This window comes from Cibotium barometz, chromosome 23, assembly GCF_041138505.1.
Source record: "Cibotium barometz isolate CiBa-2024 chromosome 23, ASM4113850v1, whole genome shotgun sequence".
NCBI lineage: Eukaryota > Viridiplantae > Streptophyta > Polypodiopsida > Cyatheales > Cibotiaceae > Cibotium > Cibotium barometz.
This window is the reverse complement of record NC_141068.1, coordinates 41,711,079-41,729,572: the sequence shown is the minus strand read 5'-3', so window position 1 is coordinate 41,729,572 and position 18,494 is coordinate 41,711,079. Positions and strand designations below refer to the sequence as shown.

The following is an 18,494-nucleotide window of genomic DNA, read 5'->3' as shown; positions in this document are numbered from 1 at the left end:
AATACAAAAAAGTAGTGGCTCAAATCACAGCATACATTCAACATCCATCACAATATAAGCATGAATCAATACATCTGCCACAGACATCATAAATCACATACACATCCTGCAACAACCACATAAGATAATCTTGCACATGACATAGCATTAGGGGCTGAAGTTGGGCCCGCGCCCCCCCCCAGGGTATCTTTATTACCAACAAAGTGTTCTCTTATACAAGATGCGGGTGCCCGAGAGTTCCACTCCTCAACTAGCACCAGATTTATCCAAATCTGTGGAAAACAAACAATACAAGCTCTCGGTCACCAACCAAAGCAAGATCACCAATTGCCCAATAGAGAAAACAAATCCTTGGTCACCAACCAAAGCCGAAGCAGTCACCAGCTATTGTCCCGTGCAACCAAGCCCTTGGTCACCAACCTGGGCTTACACAATCACCAATTGTTCCTTAGTTTCACAACTGTCCACACGATCGTGCAATTCAGCAGCTCCAAACAGGCCCAATACAGCACTTAGGCCAATCGTTTTGCTTCCCTTGAAGCTGTGTTGAAGCCGGGCACGACCTGTATCTGCTCCATCTCCAGGAAACCCTTAGAGTATTGCTGAAATCTGTTGTAAATCAGCACAACCAGCCAAAAGAGAACGCAATAGACTAAGTCGACCAGCTTTAGGGAGCATTTAAGCAACTCGACTGAGTGCCCAAACCTAAAAATTGGTCCCAGTTCATTAAAATAGTCCAGCCCAATGTGAACTCTCTTATAAATTATAAGTTTGTCCGCCCAAACTTTAATGAATGTGAACCTGCAACCATAGACTTTAGCAAACAAAGAAATAATAATTAAATAAGCTTGAGTGTGCACACTTACCACCTGCAAAACACATAAAATTCACCGCCTTAGTCCCAAACAAGTGTGCACACGTGCGTCCACGGTGTGTCCAAGCGTTCCTGATGCTCGTGGACATTCACAGGCAAAATACCATGCAATGTCCAGGCAAACAAAACAAGTCACACATGCAAGTGCACTTCACAGGCAAATGCTTGTGCGCGATGATTTGGATTAAATCTCCCAACTTGCCATCTTGTACACAAAAACTGTCGCGACCATGGGCACCACCCATGCTGGATCCAAATGCTGTACTCACTAGAGCCATTGCCCTTGCATGAGCCCAGCTTACTCACCAGGATCACCAACCCTTCCATGAGTTAACATACCCACTGAACAGAGTCACCAACTCTTTCATGAGTTTATGCAGACACTTGGGTCACCAACCCTTGTATGAATGCATAACTACAGTAGTCAGAGTCACCAACTCTTCTTACTGACTTAGTGTCACCAACTCTAATCACTCATCAAAGTCACCAACTCTTACATGAGTGAATCCATCATGCTCCAGGAAATTCCTTCCGCATGGCACAGATCTCTGAAGGATTGTGACATCCCCCTCGGCTTCTAATCAGTTTTCCTCAACTGAAAAGCGTCCATATATGCTGTAAGCATAGTTGTCACGGTACGAAAATACGATACCGTACGGGAATTTTCGGTACGATATGAAATTTTGGGATACCATACGATAAAATACGGTTTTTTTTATTAAAGAACACCTACAAACATAGACATTTTCAATTTGGAAGGGTGGAGTCTAGAGAAGTTGTTTCAAACCAAAATATCATTAAAAACAACTAAACAAGTTTGAAGTGACAAACAAAAGTACATAAAGTATAGAGGTGCGATGCGATCATGCGCGCTAGGCGCGATTACAAAAAGAGAGGCTAGAGCCAAGGCCCAAGGAGAGACTAGACAAAGGCATCACTATCAGAGCTCTCGCTGAAATCATCCTCATGAGAAGAGGACACATTAGTGGCCTCATCCTCATGAGAAGAGGATACATTAGTGGCCTCGCCGAAGTCGCCATCGCTAAGAAGGTTGCCCTCATCATCGAACTCGGGCTCTCTAAGCTCATGTGAGAAGCCAAAGGGAGCATCCTCATCTGCAAGAGCGAGTGTGGAGCTACCCGATCCACGCCGCACATAGGTATGCACTATCTCCCTGGAAGCACCACGAACCGTGCATCCACGGCTTCCTACTTGCACTCCTCTGCCACTACCTCCACGCCCACGACGAGTGCGAGTAGGTCGTCAATCAAACGACTCGAGCTCTCGATAGATCTCTGCATAGATCCTCTCCTCCTCCTCATCCTGCACTTTGTTTACACTCTCAAGAGTGCCCCCTGTGAGCTTGAATGCATCCACATTCACCTACATTGTACAATGATCAAGTGACAAGCAATGTATTAGAATTTGGTTCCAAATTTCAATAAACATTGAAGTTTGAAATTTGAATGCTTATAACTTATAACTTATAAGTTGTAACTTATACCTGTCTCGCCGATTCCATCTTTTGCATTGCGCGCACCATGCACAAGTTAGCGCGGCAATACACTAGCCGCTCTAACTGTTGCGTGCTCAAGCGATTACGTAACTTCGTGTGTACAAGTGAGTAGGAACTCCAGTTCCTCTCACATGCACTTGAAGAGCAATCCTGAGCTAGGATTCTCAAAGCCACCTTTTGGAGGCTTGAGAGTGCATACCCAAATGTCTCCCACCAAAAGAGGGGCTTCACAAGGGATTCCCTCTTCCAACAGGTAGTAGAAGCAAACGCGGCTCCTCCCCTTTGGTCATTGTAGCTTATGAGCTCCTCAAGGAACTTCCCATGGCGATCCTCTGGCAATGCTTTGGGCAAGTAAGCATCTCGGGCTTCAAGTAGCTCCACGTTGGTGAAGAGGGCGGGTGATTTGTAAGCCGGATGCAATAAAGCGGCAAGACCATGGATAGGTCTTCGCATCCACTTCCATCTCTTCTCCACAATGGCCAACATACCATCGCGCTTCTCCTCGTCGATGGAAGGAGAAGCGCGTAACTCTGCTATGGCCTCTCTCATGAAGTGAACAAGAAGGCCCATGGTGGCTCCCTCCATGTCGGTCATCCGCAATACCCTATAGAAGGGCGTGACCGCAATGACAATAGTACGGACCGACTCCCAAAACTCCTCCTTTAGGCAAAGCCGTTGCATGGCTTTGGCCTCCGCCGATTCTCGCTCATCCCACTCATTCCACATTGTGGAGACCACTGTTTGGCGAAGGGAGGATTTCACATCGTGGAGGCGCTCCAAGAGGAGCCACATGTAGGCGAAGCGTGTAGATGAAGGCTTTTTCAATTCCAACTTGCTATGTTCGCAGAACATGGCAAGCACCTTCACCTTTGTGGTGAAGAAGGTGACAATAGAGATAGCTTCGGTCATTACTTCCTTCATCCACACTAACTTGCCCATATCCTCCATGAGCAAGTCAATGCAATGGGAGGCACAAGGCGTCCATACTATGGAGGGATAGTCCTCCTCGAGCAACTTCCCCATCCGACGGCAATTTGAAGCGTTGTCAGTGATGACTTGCACCACGTTCTTCGATCCAACCTACATGTGACAATGCACATGAATGGATGCAATGAGCGTATGCGGTATGAGACTTGAGTCATGATATAGCCACATATGATCATATCACATATACTAAAGCCTAAACTTTAAAGACTTGAGTGCAATTTGAAAGTTGAAACTTACCTCCATGATGGCTTGCTTGATATGGCGATATATGAATGCACCCGATGTTTTCCTCCCCGCCTTTCCGGAATCCACGCCCCGCACAAAGTATGTGCCAAGAGGGCAAGAGACAAGTATATTGATGATGCCTCTCTTCTTCCGGTCACTCCATCCGTCGGAGAGGATGCTACACCCATACTTGGACCATGCCGCCCGCACCGGATTGAGAGATCTATCGATTCTCTCCCTCTCATCCACATGCCTCTTCGTGCGCATGTCATGATAGGAGACGCCGGTCCATCCTTCACATGGGCCCACATTTGCAATGGCTTTCACCATTGACTTCCATTGATCTACCTTGAGCACATGGAATGAGAGATTGCACTCAATAATGGTGCGTGCAATCTCTATATCCGCTAGCCGTTGCCGTTCTCAGAGATGTGATAGAGAAGAAGAGAACCCCCCCGTGGCTTGGACTAGAGTGGCTTGCCTCATGGGAGACTCAAGCCTTTGTCTCTTTGAGGAGGCGGAGGCGGCACCGATGGAGGTGGCACCGATGGAGGCGGCGGGGGAGGGTGTATCACAAGGCGGGGAAATGACCTCATCATCCGCCCTTGAGCTTCTACCACTATCATAGTGAGCACCCAATCTTGGTATTGGGAGTGGATTAACAAATCTAAGGAGGATCAAACATGGTTATAGTCATGGTTAGGTCATGATTAGAAACATGATTAAGAGTGGATTAGGAGATACTAATGAGACATAGCTTGGGCATAATCATGGAAATACACGAGTTACTTCTTCATTAGCAAAAGCCTCTTATATAGGCAAGTAGTACATGACCACATGACATCACCTATGATGTCTTACAAGCATAAGAGGCCATCTCCCCCATGTGGGTATGCCATCTCCCCCATGTGGGTATGCCATAAATGAGCAATATTCCCTCTAGGCTATATTTGAAGTAGGCGCCCTTTTGAGGATGTGGCTTGAGTAAAGAAATCAAGGTTATATAGCCCCTTTCAACCTTTGAATGGATTTGGGTGATATATCCAACAAACCCTCCTTCAACCAAATCCATGACAATGCTACCTTTATGATGGCAATTCTAGGTTCTAGTTACAACATACAAAAACTAGTTATGATGACCATGCTGGTGCCCGTAGGTCTTATTCCAGTTAGGTTTACAATGCTAGCAATGATGGATGATGCTAGAATACCATAGTAAAGCTTACAATGAGATAGTTATGTTTAGGATGGAGAGGTTTTTAAACATGGTATGGGCTATCCCTTGATTTTACTCAAAAAGCCCATTCTTCTTCGATAAAATTGGCCTCTTCTGAGGCCTCTTCTTGCAGCTCTTCTTTGTCTTGACTTGCGAGAAATGCCTTTTGTGCCTTTTGTTTGAAGAAACAATTTTCTTCAATATGATTGTCCTTGCCGCAGAATCCACAAGTCTTCTTCTTTCCTTTTGTGTCGATGAAGTTCTTCTTCTTGAAGTGTGACTTGTTGTTGGAGAAGTATGCCCCTTCCATTATCCCTATATTCTCTTGCTTCTTCTTGTACTCCTCAAGGAGTGCAGCTTCAATGGCTTCTAAAGTAGGATCCGGAAGATTCATGAGAGTTGACACTAAGTGCCCATATTCATCATAAGGCATGCTTTTCAATAAAACTACAATGGCATCTTCCTCATCTATTGGTGCTCCTATTGTTGCAAGTTGTGACATTAGGCTTTTCATATAATTAAGATGAGTAGGTAAAGACTCAGAATCTTTCTTTTCAAGTTTAAAGAATTGGATTTTCAGCCCTATCTTGGAATGCTTCCCTTTTGCCCCAAATAATTTCTCTAAGATTTCCCATGCTTCAGCTGAGTTGTTTGCATTAGAGATATGATGTATGTAGTTGTCACTTAGACCTAATGCAATTATGGCAAAAGCTTTCTCATCCCTAGGTAACCATCCTTGTTCACCATCTCTAGTGGTAGGTTTTTTCTCCTTTCCACTAGCAACTCCCCACAGACCTTTCTTCATGAGAATAAATCTTACTCTAACTTGCCAGGTATGAAAGCCTATCCCATTAAACTTATCAACATGAAATGAGGATGTAGACATGATGATAAAGCAAGGTCTTACCACTTGAGTATCTCTCAAGGGCAGTGTCTAATGCTTTTACAAGATTAGATACCTTCACCAAATAGATGAAGGTTATTTATGAAAAATTCAGACCAGTCATGCCCTCCTAAAACATTGTTTGCTCTTGAGTTGTAGACATTGTTTCTTACCCGTCTCCTTGGCTTTTTGCTTTTCTTCTTAGGCCTCAAATGTTGAATATTTGATGATTCAGCATCAGATGGTTCAGTCATTGATTAAACAATGATGTAAAGTACAACATCATCAACATATAGAAATATCACCACATACATGAAGCTCAACAATTTCTGAAAAATTGTGTCACTAGATGTCCTTGAATGAGATAGAAGCCTAAGTCTAAACACCAAATGCCTTTAGCACCTTCAATAGCAATGACTTGAGGCCAGATTAAGCACTAATTACTAGTGATTAAGTGAGTTAATCATTCATGCTTTAACTGTTATCAAATGAGCTTTCTGAGATTATGTCAGACCTGAAGCCACCAAACCACTAAACCATTCAAGAAAATGACTGCACAGGCGTGTTTGCAGCTATTGAAAACCCCCAAAGCCAAGGCGAATTAGTGAATCTTGCACTGGTTCAATCGGTGGACTGATTTCCCCCAAAAAAATTGGCGCCGGTTTCGTCTGTAATGCTGGCGTCTTCGCGCAAGTTCCGCCTAATTCCACCAAGCTGCAGCTTCTTTATGATGTTGAGAATGCATAGCTTGAATCCCGTACGAATTCGTGGAGGCGAGTGTGAGCTGTGGATGCTCCAAGGCAACCCTATATTTCAGGCTATGAAATAGGAAGGGATAAGCTTATGATTAAGCTAATTAAACACTAATGATGAGGCAAATGAGAGGGATGAGGTTGTATTAACGTAGCTCTGATACCAAATCTTGGTATTGGGAGTGGATTAACAAATCTAAGGAGGATCAAACATGGTTATAGTCATGGTTAGGTCATGATTAGAAACATGATTAAGAGTGGATTAGGAGATACTAATGAGACATAGCTTGGGCATAATCATGGAAATACACGAGTTACTTCTTCATTAGCAAAAGCCTCTTATATAGGCAAGTAGTACATGACCACATGACATCACCTATGATGTCTTACAAGCATAAGAGGCCATCTCCCCCATGTGGGTATGCCATCTCCCCCATGTGGGTATGCCATAAATGAGCAATATTCCCTCTAGGCTATATTTGAAGTAGGCGCCCTTTTGAGGATGTGGCTTGAGTAAAGAAATCAAGGTTATATAGCCCCTTTCAACCTTTGAATGGATTTGGGTGATATATCCAACAAACCCTCCTTCAACCAAATCCATGACAATGCTACCTTTATGATGGCAATTCTAGGTTCTAGTTACAACATACAAAAACTAGTTATGATGACCATGCTGGTGCCCGTAGGTCTTATTCCAGTTAGGTTTACAATGCTAGCAATGATGGATGATGCTAGAATACCATAGTAAAGCTTACAATGAGATAGTTATGTTTAGGATGGAGAGGTTTTTAAACATGGTATGGGCTATCCCTTGATTTTACTCAAAAAGCCCATTCTTCTTCGATAAAATTGGCCTCTTCTGAGGCCTCTTCTTGCAGCTCTTCTTTGTCTTGACTTGCGAGAAATGCCTTTTGTGCCTTTTGTTTGAAGAAACAATTTTCTTCAATATGATTGTCCTTGCCGCAGAATCCACAAGTCTTCTTCTTTCCTTTTGTGTCGATGAAGTTCTTCTTCTTGAAGTGTGACTTGTTGTTGGAGAAGTATGCCCCTTCCATTATCCCTATATTCTCTTGCTTCTTCTTGTACTCCTCAAGGAGTGCAGCTTCAATGGCTTCTAAAGTAGGATCCGGAAGATTCATGAGAGTTGACACTAAGTGCCCATATTCATCATAAGGCATGCTTTTCAATAAAACTACAATGGCATCTTCCTCATCTATTGGTGCTCCTATTGTTGCAAGTTGTGACATTAGGCTTTTCATATAATTAAGATGAGTAGGTAAAGACTCAGAATCTTTCTTTTCAAGTTTAAAGAATTGGATTTTCAGCCCTATCTTGGAATGCTTCCCTTTTGCCCCAAATAATTTCTCTAAGATTTCCCATGCTTCAGCTGAGTTGTTTGCATTAGAGATATGATGTATGTAGTTGTCACTTAGACCTAATGCAATTATGGCAAAAGCTTTCTCATCCCTAGGTAACCATCCTTGTTCACCATCTCTAGTGGTAGGTTTTTTCTCCTTTCCACTAGCAACTCCCCACAGACCTTTCTTCATGAGAATAAATCTTACTCTAACTTGCCAGGTATGAAAGCCTATCCCATTAAACTTATCAACATGAAATGAGGATGTAGACATGATGATAAAGCAAGGTCTTACCACTTGAGTATCTCTCAAGGGCAGTGTCTAATGCTTTTACAAGATTAGATACCTTCACCAAATAGATGAAGGTTATTTATGAAAAATTCAGACCAGTCATGCCCTCCTAAAACATTGTTTGCTCTTGAGTTGTAGACATTGTTTCTTACCCGTCTCCTTGGCTTTTTGCTTTTCTTCTTAGGCCTCAAATGTTGAATATTTGATGATTCAGCATCAGATGGTTCAGTCATTGATTAAACAATGATGTAAAGTACAACATCATCAACATATAGAAATATCACCACATACATGAAGCTCAACAATTTCTGAAAAATTGTGTCACTAGATGTCCTTGAATGAGATAGAAGCCTAAGTCTAAACACCAAATGCCTTTAGCACCTTCAATAGCAATGACTTGAGGCCAGATTAAGCACTAATTACTAGTGATTAAGTGAGTTAATCATTCATGCTTTAACTGTTATCAAATGAGCTTTCTGAGATTATGTCAGACCTGAAGCCACCAAACCACTAAACCATTCAAGAAAATGACTGCACAGGCGTGTTTGCAGCTATTGAAAACCCCCAAAGCCAAGGCGAATTAGTGAATCTTGCACTGGTTCAATCGGTGGACTGATTTCCCCCAAAAAAATTGGCGCCGGTTTCGTCTGTAATGCTGGCGTCTTCGCGCAAGTTCCGCCTAATTCCACCAAGCTGCAGCTTCTTTATGATGTTGAGAATGCATAGCTTGAATCCCGTACGAATTCGTGGAGGCGAGTGTGAGCTGTGGATGCTCCAAGGCAACCCTATATTTCAGGCTATGAAATAGGAAGGGATAAGCTTATGATTAAGCTAATTAAACACTAATGATGAGGCAAATGAGAGGGATGAGGTTGTATTAACGTAGCTCTGATACCAAATCTTGGTATTGGGAGTGGATTAACAAATCTAAGGAGGATCAAACATGGTTATAGTCATGGTTAGGTCATGATTAGAAACATGATTAAGAGTGGATTAGGAGATACTAATGAGACATAGCTTGGGCATAATCATGGAAATACACGAGTTACTTCTTCATTAGCAAAAGCCTCTTATATAGGCAAGTAGTACATGACCACATGACATCACCTATGATGTCTTACAAGCATAAGAGGCCATCTCCCCCATGTGGGTATGCCATCTCCCCCATGTGGGTATGCCATAAATGAGCAATATTCCCTCTAGGCTATATTTGAAGTAGGCGCCCTTTTGAGGATGTGGCTTGAGTAAAGAAATCAAGGTTATATAGCCCCTTTCAACCTTTGAATGGATTTGGGTGATATATCCAACACCCAATCCACCCTTGATCTTGTTGAAGATCTCATCGGATATAGCAAGGGGGACTTCCTTGCATGGCGCAACTTGCCCCCCCACCTTTCCAAGATGTTGGAGAAGCCTAGTAACTCCACTTGTGTATTGTTTGCCACAATACTTACAAGTCCACCTATATGACTTGGACTTTCCATCAGCTTTCTCTACATGGATAGCATGCACATTGAAGGCTTCATTCTTCTCCCTTGTCATTGTAATAGAGAGAGAGAAGTTAGAAGATTCAAGAGATGGATAGGCTTGAGAGAGAGAGAGAGAGAGAGAGAGAGAGAGAGAGAAAATGAGAGAGTGAGGCTTGAGTCTCGACTCTTGAGAGAGAGAGAGCCTAAACTTTAAAGGCTTGAGAGAGAGAGAGAGGCTTGAGAGAGGGCCTATGGGGGAGAGAGTGGCTTGAAAGTTGAGAGTTGAGAGAGAGAGAGAGAGAGAGAGAGGGGGGGGGGCTTGATGGTCACGACTCACTTGAGTAATGAGAGGCTAGAGCCTTGAGAGAAGCTTAGGGGGTGGGCATTTTATAAGCATGTAACATGTCCAATGGGCCAAGCAAACACATGGGCCACAAAGCAAGCCAAAAACGGCTACAAAAACAGCTACAAAACGGCGAAAGAAATGGTGCAGGCGGCAACGAAACGGCTATAAACGGCCATATCGTACCGTACGATACCATACGAATTCGTACGACTCGTACCATACGAACCTGTTCGTACGCGTACGAGAAACAACTATGGCTGTAAGGAGATCCGGGTAGTCCTTAAAGTATTCTTCATGAACCCACTTTGCATCAAGTGCGAGGTAGTTTTTGAATTTAACCAGATATCTATGAACAAGCTTGCTAGGAGACGCTTTTCGTTCCTTGTGGAAGATAATCTAATCAGGCTGCAAGATTTCTTCCAATTTATCAATCTCCCATTGGTCCTCCAATATCGGTTCCAAAGGATTTGGACCAACATATGGTTTCAAGAGATTGGCATAAAAGGCATTATGTATCCACCAATGATCTGGTAACACCAATCAAAAAGCTACCTCATAATACCTGCAAGATAGCTTGAGATAAATTTTCTCTTCACATTTCTTCTTATGGAGGCAAGCTTTCTGGAATTTCAATAAAACCCAATCACCCTCCTTGTACCGCAACTATTTCCAATGTTTATCTGCAGCTTTATTATGCTTTTCCTGTGATCTTTGTATGGCTGTCCTGACCTATGAGAAGGCCGTATTCAAATCCCTAACATACTCATCTTCTGCAAATATTTCATCCTTGGTGCCTAGTATAGGAGGCAAAACTGGAGTTGAGGAAAATGAAAGAATGGACCCTGGCATTGACACGATCCCATAACTGTGCCTGTGCCTCAGGTTCCTTGTGAATCGAGGGTAACTCCCCTTCATCTAACTCCGGTCGTGGAACCCCAACAACAATGAAATCAGCAAGGTCGTATGACTCCATAACAGATTCCATCATTACCTTTCATATGCTGTAGTTGTTCCCGACGAACAACGATCGGTCCACTGGGAACGTGGGGAGTGTTGGGATCTTCACATGCCTCTCAACCATCTCAAGTAGATCTTCCATTGCGGGGGTGTAACTGAAAAGGGTGGGTGGGTGGGAAAAAAAAAGAACTTAAACCTGCAAGTGGCTGTCCAGCAAATCAGCCCGCCTTCCTCTTGCTTCTCTTCCCGAACGGTCCAAAACAGTTCACCAATCAGCAACAAAACAGCACCCCTCTTGCTCACACAATTCCCAAGACTTATCAAGAGCCTAGAGCTTTGATACCATGTCAAAATATGCAACGGAGATGAAGACAAAATCTGAGAACTCAAGTGCAAGTGCACTCCAGAAAAACACAGCAATAGAGAAGGAGAGAGAGAGAGGTGTGTAACTCTGCTATATATACACAAGAAAATCCGGAATACCCAATACAAAGTGTGGGGGACCATGGGGCCATTTTATATGGCTCCATCAGCCAATCGGCCTGCTCAAAAGACAACCGACAGGACCATAAATGTCCACGACCTGCTCAGTCCTCCAGTCGGCCAGCTACTCAGAGTCGGCCAGCACACACGACAAGTCGGGGACCAATAGAATCAGTCAGCTAGTGTCTGGACCAGCCAGAGCCACAGGACAACCTCCCACACCTGGTAAAAATAGGAAAAAAATAGGAAAAAATATGGAGTGGGGAAAAATCAGAAAACACCTAAATCGGGCGGGCACACCCACAACAGAGGCCCTAGTGTAAATATACAGACAAGAGATGACTGCTAACAGGACCAACTACGGCATATGGAAGGTAACGATGGAGTCTGTATTGGAGTCTTATGACTTGGCTGATTTCATTATTGTTGGTGTTCCACGGCCGGAGTTGGAAGACGGGGAGTTGTTACCCTCTACTAGGAAAGAACGGGAGGCTCACGCACAGTTGTAGGATCGTGTCAATGCCCGTGTGTGTTCTTTCATCTTCCTTAATTGCACACCACAAGTGATTAATCATATCAAACATATGACGCTAGCCAGAGGGATTTGGCAGCATTTGGCTTCTCTGTACAACAAGGTATCACCCATGAAGAGGATATCCTTGGAAGTTCAGATGCGAGTGATGGATCATGCAAAGTCGTCGACGATGCGGGAGCACATCAACAAGTTGCAAGCTCTTCAGCAAGAGGTTCTTCAGGCTGGGAAGGAGATATCTTCAAAGGACATGGCCATCACTTTGCTGTCTCATCTGACCTCTCAGTACTCCGCATTTTACTCCTCTTTGATCACCAGTGGCAGGCTCAGCACCATCACATGGGAGGAGCTTGTGCCTATGGTCTTGGACCAACAAGAGCATTTTTCGAACCCTCCACAGGGCGGAGGTTCTGAGGCCTTGACTGGCCAACGATCGCAAGGCCGCAGTAAGGACAAAGGGAAGTCTTCACAGGAAAAGTCTTTCGAGCAGGAGCCCGACGTGGATCATGACACCTTGAAGGCGAAGAGGACCTGTAACAATTGTGGCGAGAAAGGCCATTATTGGAGAAAATGTCCTAAGTGGAACACCGAGAAGGGTGAAGATTCCTCAGCAATAACCGTCAAGACTCCAGCTTTTGTGCACTTGGAGATTATGGACACCGGCGCTTAATCTTCTTCGAGCAAGGAGGCGGTTGGACTCACCGCTAGGAACACTCGGGATTGGATTCTAGACAGTGGTGCTTCCAGGCACATGACTCCTTCCCGAGAGTTATTACAGGATCTTCGGAGGCACACAGGTCACATCATGATTGGTGACGAGTCCACTATCCCTATTCATAGTGAGGGCAGGTTAGAGATCGTTCCCGATGGCAGAGGGGGGAAGCATTCCTCCCAGGTTCTTTTTGTCCCATCTCTTGGTTTTCATCTATTGTCAATGCATGAGGTTTGCAAGACTGGCTTCCGGGTGGAGTTTGAGGAGCATTCTGTTGCTCTACGGGACAGAGAAACAAGCCAGGTTATATGGGAAGGCGGAGTGGAGAATGGGATTTACAAACTCTCAACACTCTCTCTTACAGGTTCTCAGTTTGGTGATGTGTGGCAGTTTCATCATGACAACTTGAATGTGGATACGTTGCAGCAGGCTTTCTGGGACCAAATGGTGGATGGCTTGCTTGATGTTGGCAACAATAGGCAAGAACATTCCAGTTCTTGCGTTCGTCTGTCAGAGGAGCCTTTACAAGTGAACTATGCTCTGATGTCTCGTATTAGTTGGGACAAAGAGCCTCCTGCAGTTGAGGAAGCTCTTTCCCAAGGGACTTGCAAGAAAGCCAAGCAAGTGGCAGATCGTGACTTGCAGGCATAGTAGCAAGGGAACGCCGTTTCCACCCCTTGGGAACGGTGAAACGCGTTCCCCCAAGGCTGAGATGTCTAAACCGGGTGGAGCGTGCATGGAGGAACGATTTGGCATGGGAACAGCCAGGGAAACGTGGGGGAACGTGGGGGGACGATTACATGGAACGTCTAGCTATCGTTCCCCCTTTGGGGAACGTTTTTTTATGTTTGGCCAAAGAAAAAAAAAAAGAGAAAAAGTGACCTGTTGTCGCGAGCCGCCTGTGGATATCCTTGAAAGCCGTACCCTATTGTCGCCTGCCCGCATACTTCCTAGGCCCATGCGGCGTGCCTGCTTGACAGCTCTGAGTCACGAGTGGGCTCCTCTTTGGAGTCTTTTTAGACATCGACTCCTACTTTCCAAGGCAAGGCAACAAGGCTATGTACTTTTCCCTCTCTTTCTCTCTCGTTCCCCCTTACCGTTCCCGTTCCCCCTATGGCCCGTTCCCTTTCCCTTGATGGGGCTTTCGTTCCGTTCCCATTCTCGTTCTGTTGCTACTATGCTTGCAGGTGGAGGTGAATGTTGAGCAGTCTCCAAGCTTTGAGGTTCTGGGTTCAGAGGAGGTGGTTTGCAAGTTCCAAAAGGCCTTGTGTGGTCTTCAGCAGGTTCCCAAGACTTGGCATACCAAAGTTACACAGTTGATGATCCTTGTGAGCAGGTTGATGCCTCTTTGTTTCGGAAGTGGTTTGGTTCATTGATTTGGTTGCTGGACACCAGATTGGACTTGAGCTTCCTGGTGGAGCTGTTGAGCTCATTTCTGCAGACGCCTTTGAAGACTCATTGGGACGCAGGATTGCGGATCTTGCGGTTTCTGCAACGTACGAAGGATCTTGAACTCTACTGTGATACTAGAGGGGGAACGACGGATGGAGTCCGACTCCACGGTTAAGAGTGACTCAGATTAGGGAGGAGATCTAAACACGAGGAGATTTACATCAAGCTATTGTTTTACCCTCGGCTTAGGAGCTGTTTCATGGAGCAGCAAGAGGCAACCAACTATTGCCTTGTCATCTACAAAGACAGTACCGGGCTGCTTGTGGTACTACTTGCACGGTGGTGCGGTTGCAGAGGTTACTTCGCGAGATTGGGTTTCCACAGAAGAAACCCACGGTCATCCAAAGCCACTTTGTTCGTGAGAAGTTTTTTGCTGATGACATCTTGCTAGAGTTTTGTTCGACGGAGGACAATGCCGCAGAACTCTTCACAAAGTCTCTACCTAACCGTTGCTCTAAAGAAAAAGCCTTCTCTGGGATGGGGAAAAAGCACAGTTCAATCTTGGCTCACTACAGTGGCATAGTCAGGTCAACGAACATATAAGCCACTTCAACCCGCCATGTATCACTGCACCTCTACTAGCTATGTCTACTATCAAAATGCTCCTTCGCAATTTTGCTTCAACATACTACCATACTATATAGATGCTTCCTAGGCTCTCCAACCTCACTCAATGGCCACAATTGCCATTAGTATGAGCCAGCTCAATACGCACTATAGAAAAAATCCTTTTGAGTTATCTGTCACATGCACTCTTCACTGTAATGCATGGTAACAAGATGGCTCATCATCAGTGCATCATTGTGCAGCAATAGGACCCTTTAAGATATGATTTTGTCGTATGTCGTGGCCCATTGTAAGCCCCGATCCGGGATATGTCAGGTACGAGCTACATAGGTCTTTCTTAGCCAGTCAAGGCCCTTAACCCATTTGAAGAGAATCATTCATGCATATAGAAGTTAGTAGAAGCCTTAGGGTTTGCATTAGTTCATGGTCTACATTTGCATAGCATTCATCTCATGTGCATGTGAACCATTGCATAAGCCTTAGACAATTTATCCATTGCTATCATCTAGTTGGCAGCATTTAATATCCAGTCGGCATAATATTCAGCATATATCACATTAGCAAGTTGTAACTTGTGTAGCTTATTATCATCAGTCGGCTTGCTTTGTAGCCAGCCGAACAACACCATACATTCATATAAATAGCAAAGCGATTGCATCTCATCATTCATTCATCATCGTTTCCAGCATACAAGCATTCAGCCACCAGAAACACAGCCCTATGAAGAAGCGCTTCAGCCCAACAAGCTCTTCTCAGCCCACATCAGAATTCAGCAATCATACTTCATCATTTTCTCCATCCTCCCAGGGGGTGAAGGAAAACGCATCATATTCATCGTTTTCTCCATCCTCTCGGGGGTGAAGGAAAACGCATCATATTCAGTTATCCCCTTGCATATTCACAGCCATAGAACAGTCCCAATTCAGCCATCTCTCAGCCTTAGTCTTGCAACCTTCCTACAGCCCCTTGGAAGTGTGCATTGGCATCGAGATTGGTCATCATTGGTGCTGCTACAGTCAGCCCGACTCTTGGTCTTCTAAAGGTCTTGCGTTTGGCTTATCTACAACCCCAAAGTCAGTCATTCAATCATTCTCTTCAAAGTAATAAAAGCAAATACTCCTAGCAATAGGAGGGGGGGCTTTAGTGGGTAATTTGGAACCCAATAAGGTGTGCAAATCTCTCTCTCTCTCTCTCTCTCTCTCTCTCTCTCTCTCTCTCAAAGTGTGAAATGATAAAGTAGATTGCTAAAGACACACGAAACTCAAGAAACAGAAGGTGGTGTGAGACTTTGTGTGATAGGATTCTTCATCTATGCATAATTCCGTTGCACATTACATTATCACTGCTCTCTTGGGCCTGCACTATCGCATACTTCAAGAGTGGATGGCATAACAAATAGAAATACTTCCTACATCCGTACAACTCATATGAAACTTTACTTTCATCATTTATGCATTTTGAACTAGAGGACACACCTGGGCCATTTGTTGTGATTTAAAAGACCCATAGCTGCACCTTTGACTTCAAAAATTTGTAATCCTCTCGGATGGGATTCTAGTGAGTGATTGGACTAGGACTAATGTGGATTTCAAGGTAGTGCCTACAATGGTGGGCATGGAAGAAAGAATTATGTCTTAGGATTATATATCACGTTAGTACACTATTTTCCCATTACACTGCTCAAATGGTAAGCCCCGGATCCTCAGCAAAATCAATCCCTGTTTAATGACAACCTCAATCATCAGATATTCTCTAAATAAATTTGTTTTCCTTTTTATAAATTATACCTAAGACAATTTAGTTTCACCTACTCCTCCTGCTTCATAGCTTGCTTCTTGACCATACATCCTTCTATCAAATAAGCTTCTTGTTTAGCTGCAGAAAGGCTCTTTTCCTTCTTAGGGTTTCAGACTCACGACCTCATGCATGGGTAGGGTTAATCGTGAGCTCATTACTCAGGCAAGAGCCTGTCGTCTACGGTAGGATGTTTTTTCTTCAATAGGAGGATGCTTAAGCGTTGGGGATGACTATACTGAATTCTGAACCATCTTACACAATTTCGCAGGGATACATCTTACAAAGTTTCCTGTTCAGACAGATTTGCAAAGAAGAGGCAAGATTAGAACGGGGGGCTTACCGCAAACGGATTCACTTCTTCTGTGTCTTCGTCAAACGGATTTCTGTCATACGCCATGGCTCGAATCAGCAGCCGGCTTCAGAACTTCGCAAAAGGAATGCTCCGATGTGCAGAAAAAGCTTGTGGAGATCTCAGAACTCTCAAAAACCCGAGATAGCAAAAACCCTAGGTGAGCGATTTGCAGACACCCTACAGCACACATAGATCTTCGCTATCAGAAACCCTAAATTGCAGAAACCCTATGTTAAAGTAGCCCTAAATTCAACAAACCTAACCTGACAATCCCGGAATCGCGATCGATCGACTTACTGCACTCACGCACATCACCAACTAGAAAATGCTCGCCCACTCGCTTTTGTAAACGTGTGTAGTGAAAACAAAGTCGTCTTCAAAAAACAAATACAATCAATGAGTTTTTGGTCCTCCGGGGCATTGAAAATTTGGAGTTTTATTCAATTTTTCATCATTTTCAATATTTTTGATGGATTCGGTTTTCCTCTTCTTTCTTTCTTTATTCTTTAATATATTATTGGGAGCTTCCACATGGCAACTCCCCCAATCAGCCACATGGAAAAGCTCCCCAACATGAGCATGAGCCCAAGCACAACAACCACCCCAGCGTGACCAACTCCCCAATGCAACGAGAGCTCGAACATGACTGCCAACCCGCGAAAACCAAACGAGACCACGAGATATGCGAGACGCCGTGAGCTAGAGGCAGAACCAGTGTGGTCGTGACTAAGAGAGCATCACTAGTGTGTGCACCAATGAGCTCGAGGTCAGTCCCCACAGAGAGAGAGAGAGAGAGAGAGAGAGAGAGAGAGAGAGAGTGAGTGAGAGAGAGAGAGAGTAGAGAATTAGTTTTGTGCACCACAACAAGGACAATCCGCATGCGTGCGCACACACACACACACGAGGTGAAATGAGAGAGAGAGAGAGAGAGAGGGGGGGGGGGTATTAACATCGATAGAATGCAACACGAGGGCATATATGACCAACGTATATAATTGAAAAATGTATATAATTCGAAAATGTGTGTGTGTGTGTGTGTGTGTGTGTGTGTGTGTGTGTGTGTGTGTGAGAGAGAGAGAGAGAGAGAGAGAGAGAGAGAGTAGAAATGTTTATTATTTTATTTTATTTGACTATAAAAATGTATATAGTTATAAAATGAGAGGAGAGAGAGAGAGTAGAACCAGTTTAAAAGTTTATGTTTTATTTTGCTCTGAGAGAGAGAGAGAGAGAGAGAGTAGAATTAGTTTTGCTTTTGTTTTGAGAAGAGAAGAAGAAGAAGAGAACTTTTTAACGTCGTAAGAAACTATCCCGAGAGAGAGAGAGAGAGAGAGAGAGAGAGAGAGAGAGAGAGTAGGGAGAGAGTGTAAAATTAGTTGAAAAAAAAAAGATTTTTGTTTTGTTGTATTTGACTAGAAAAATGTATATAATTGTAAAATAAGAGAGAGAGAGAGAGAGAGAGAGAGAGAGAGAGAGAGAGAGAGAGAGTAGAATTAGTTTTTTGTTTTGTTTTGAGAGCGAGAGAGAAAGCGTCTACTAAAGACCCAATGGGCCTATGAGACCAAAGTGATACAATAATGTCCATGGCATATCTCATCATGGAATGGAAAATAAAAGAAAAAGAAAACATAAACATAGCTATCTCATTGGGGGAGAGAGAGAGAGAGAGAGAGAGTAGAATTAGTTTTTTTTGTTTTGAGAGAGAGAGAAAGAGAGAAAGGGAGAGAG

General features: G+C 44.0%; 2 protein-coding genes across 4 annotated transcripts in view; both read right to left on the bottom strand.

The window, feature by feature from the left end:
• Window positions 1–17,183, bottom strand: part of LOC147625954 (secretory carrier-associated membrane protein 2-like) — a 94,795-nt gene extending 77,612 nt beyond the window's left edge. Inside the window, exons 1-2 of one of the 3 annotated variants that reach the window (XM_086817497.1) lie at window positions 17,033–17,183; window positions 16,758–16,946 (exon numbers count right to left, since the gene is read on the bottom strand). In XM_086817497.1, the coding sequence (XP_086673623.1) occupies window positions 16,758–16,814 (57 nt within the window). In that variant the 5' untranslated portion in view covers window positions 16,815–16,946; window positions 17,033–17,183. The remainder of the gene's footprint in view (window positions 1–16,757; window positions 16,947–17,032) is intronic. The other 2 variants (XM_086817499.1, XM_086817498.1) reach the window with 2 other exon arrangements.
• On the bottom strand, window positions 215–4,208 carry LOC147625955 (uncharacterized). Its single transcript, XM_086817878.1, has one exon. It carries the CDS (start codon window positions 3,411–3,413, stop codon window positions 2,373–2,375), a length of 1,041 nt encoding a protein of 346 aa, XP_086674004.1. The 5' UTR covers window positions 3,414–4,208; the 3' UTR covers window positions 215–2,372.
• Window positions 17,184–18,494: the final 1,311 nt, after the last annotated feature.

Excerpts from the sequence above, each read along its gene's own strand:
- LOC147625955 (XM_086817878.1), bottom strand. The coding sequence starts at position 3,413 with ATGGGGAAGTTGCTCGAGGAGGACTATCCCTCCATAGTATGGACGCCT.